The 2,321-nt window shown below is 70.5% G+C and overlaps 1 protein-coding gene across 1 annotated transcript in view; it reads left to right on the top strand.

The window, feature by feature from the left end:
• Position 1: 1 nt before the first annotated feature.
• BRF2 (BRF2, RNA polymerase III transcription initiation factor subunit) overlaps positions 2-2,321 on the top strand; it is a gene marked incomplete at its 5' end in the record, with an annotated part of 2,648 nt that continues 328 nt past the window's right edge. Inside the window, 5 exons of the mRNA XM_026042660.1 lie at positions 2-158; positions 231-290; positions 358-679; positions 1,530-2,096; positions 2,151-2,292. Coding sequence (XP_025898445.1) covers positions 2-158; positions 231-290; positions 358-679; positions 1,530-2,096; positions 2,151-2,292 — 1,248 coding nt within the window. The remainder of the gene's footprint in view (positions 159-230; positions 291-357; positions 680-1,529; positions 2,097-2,150; positions 2,293-2,321) is intronic.

Consider the following 2,321-nt stretch of genomic DNA (forward strand, 5'->3'; position numbering starts at 1 on the left):
GGTGGCGGGCGCCATGTCGCGCTGCCCGTCGTGCGGCGCCGCGGCGCTCGTGGAGGACGCGCACTACGCGCAGGCGCAGCTCGTGTGCGCCGCGTGCGGCTGCGTGGCGGCCGAGGGGCTGCTCACCACCACCTTCGGCGACGAGGAGCACCTGCGAGGTGCGGCCCAGCGCCCGCAGCGCCCACGGAGCCCCCCGCAGCACCCACAGCGCCCGCTGTTGTCTCTTCCAGAGGTGGCCTTCTCGCGGAGCACGGGGCAGCGGGAGCAGCGGAGCCGCAGCGTGCAGCGAGGTGAGCGTTGCCGCTGCGCGTGCCGCCGGCTGCCACGGCGCAGCCGCGAGCCGCCGTCCCGCCGCAGGCGTCAAGCGGGTGCAGGACCTGTGCCGGGTGCTGCGGCTGCCGCGCGCGCTCGAGGAGACGGCCGTGTCGCACGCGGAGCGCGCCCTGCCGCGCGCCGCCTTCCGCCGCCTCGGCCTGCCCAAGAAGGAGCTGCTGGGCGGCTGCTGCGTGCTGGCGAGCTGCCGCCAGCACGGCTGGCCCCTCACCATGGGCACGCTCTGCTCGCTGCTCTACGCCGACGCCGAGCTGCTCGCCGGCGTCTACCGCGGCCTGCGCGCCGAGCTGCGGCTCTGCGTGCCCGCGCTCGGCCTCGCGGAGCTCGTCAAGACGCATCTCAACAGGTAGCTCGAGGGGCTTGGGCGGGAAGGTTGGGATAGGTGGGCTCTAGAGGTCCCTGCCAACCTTGAGCGTTGTGTAGCGCGGGGGCTGCGCGACGGCAGCGCCTCCGGAGCGGAGGGGACCTGTCGCCTGAGCCCCCTTCGGGACAGGGTTTTGGGGGCTTTGGCTCGACCCTGCTCGAGCCAGCAGGGCCCTCGTGGCCAAGGAGGCCGATGAGCTCCCGGCTGCGTCAGGAGGATGGTGCCAGCAGGGCAGGGAGGGATCCTGATCCTGCCCCTCTGCTCTGGGGAGGACAAACCGGGAGCACTGGGGGCAGCTCTGGGCTCCCCCGGACACGGGGATGCTTCTAGAGAGGGGCCAGAGCAGAGCAGCCAAGATGATTAATAAGAGACTGGAGCATCTCTCGTATGAGGAGAGACTGAGGGAGCCGGGCCTGTTTTCTCTGGAGAAGAGAAGGCTGAGAGGGGATCCGATCAACATGTGTAAGTACCTGAGGGGGAATGGAGGGAGGAAGGGGCTGAGCTCTGCTCAGTGGTGGCCAGGGACAGGACAAGGGGCAATGGGTATAAGTTGAAACCCAGGCAATTCCACCTCCATATGAGGAAGAACTTGTGCAGTGTGAGGGTGCCCGAGCCCTGGCCCAGGCTGCCCAGGGAGGCTGGGGAGGCTCCTGCTCTGGAGACCCCCCCAAACCTGCCTGGACCAGGTGCCCCATGCTCTGGGTGTCCCTCCTGGAGCAGGAGGTTGGACTGGGTGATCCCTGGAGGTCCCTTCCAACCTTAACCATCCTGTGATGCTGTGACCCTGTCCGTGGGCACCCTGGTGCCGCCGACCGTCCCCCGTCCGTCGCAGTTTCAGGCTGTTCCAGCAGGCAGCTGACATCCCGGCGCCCTTCGTGGAGGACAAGGAGCAGACGGTGACGCGGACGCTGCAGGTGGTGGAGCTGGCGGGCGACACGTGGCTCGTGACGGGCCGGCACCCCGTGCCCATCGTCACCGCCGCCGCCTTCCTGGCGTGGCAGTCGCTGCGCCCGGCCGCGCGCCTCGCCTGCACCCTGGCGCGGTTCTGCCGGGCGGCCGGCGTCGAGGTGCCGCCGCCGGCGCCCCTGCGCCTCAAGGAGCTGCACGACGTCCTGCTGCGCATGGCCGCCCAGCTCGCCTGGCTGCGCGTGCTGCGCCTGGACAAGAAAACGGTTGTCAAGCACCTGGGGGACATCCTGCAGCACCGCGTCTTCCTGCTGCGGAAGGCCTTCCGCACGGAGGATGAGGAGGAGGAGGAGGAAGATGAAGAGGAGAAGGAGGAGGCTCCACTGGATGCGGTGGCCCCAGTGGACACGAAGGCTCCGCTGGACACAGCGGCCCCGTTGGACACGGCAGCTTCAGTCGACACGGCGGCCCCACTGGACGGGTCAGTTAGACTGGACACAGCGGCTCCAAGGGACACGGCAGCTCCAAGGGACACGGCAGCCCCGCGGGACACGGCGGCCCCGCGGGACACGGCGGCCCCACGGGACACGGCAGCTCCAGTCGCTGCAGGGGCCTCGCTGGACGCGGCGGCCCCGCCGGGTGCAGCAGGGCGCGAGCAGCACCAGGTGAGTGGGCTGGCGCGCACCGAGGCGCCGGGGCGCCTGCTGCCGCCCTGCCT

Source organism: Nothoprocta perdicaria, unplaced genomic scaffold (genome assembly GCF_003342845.1).
Source record: "Nothoprocta perdicaria isolate Ctin4 unplaced genomic scaffold, notPer1 scaffold_103, whole genome shotgun sequence".
NCBI classification, from domain to species: Eukaryota; Metazoa; Chordata; class Aves; order Tinamiformes; family Tinamidae; genus Nothoprocta; species Nothoprocta perdicaria.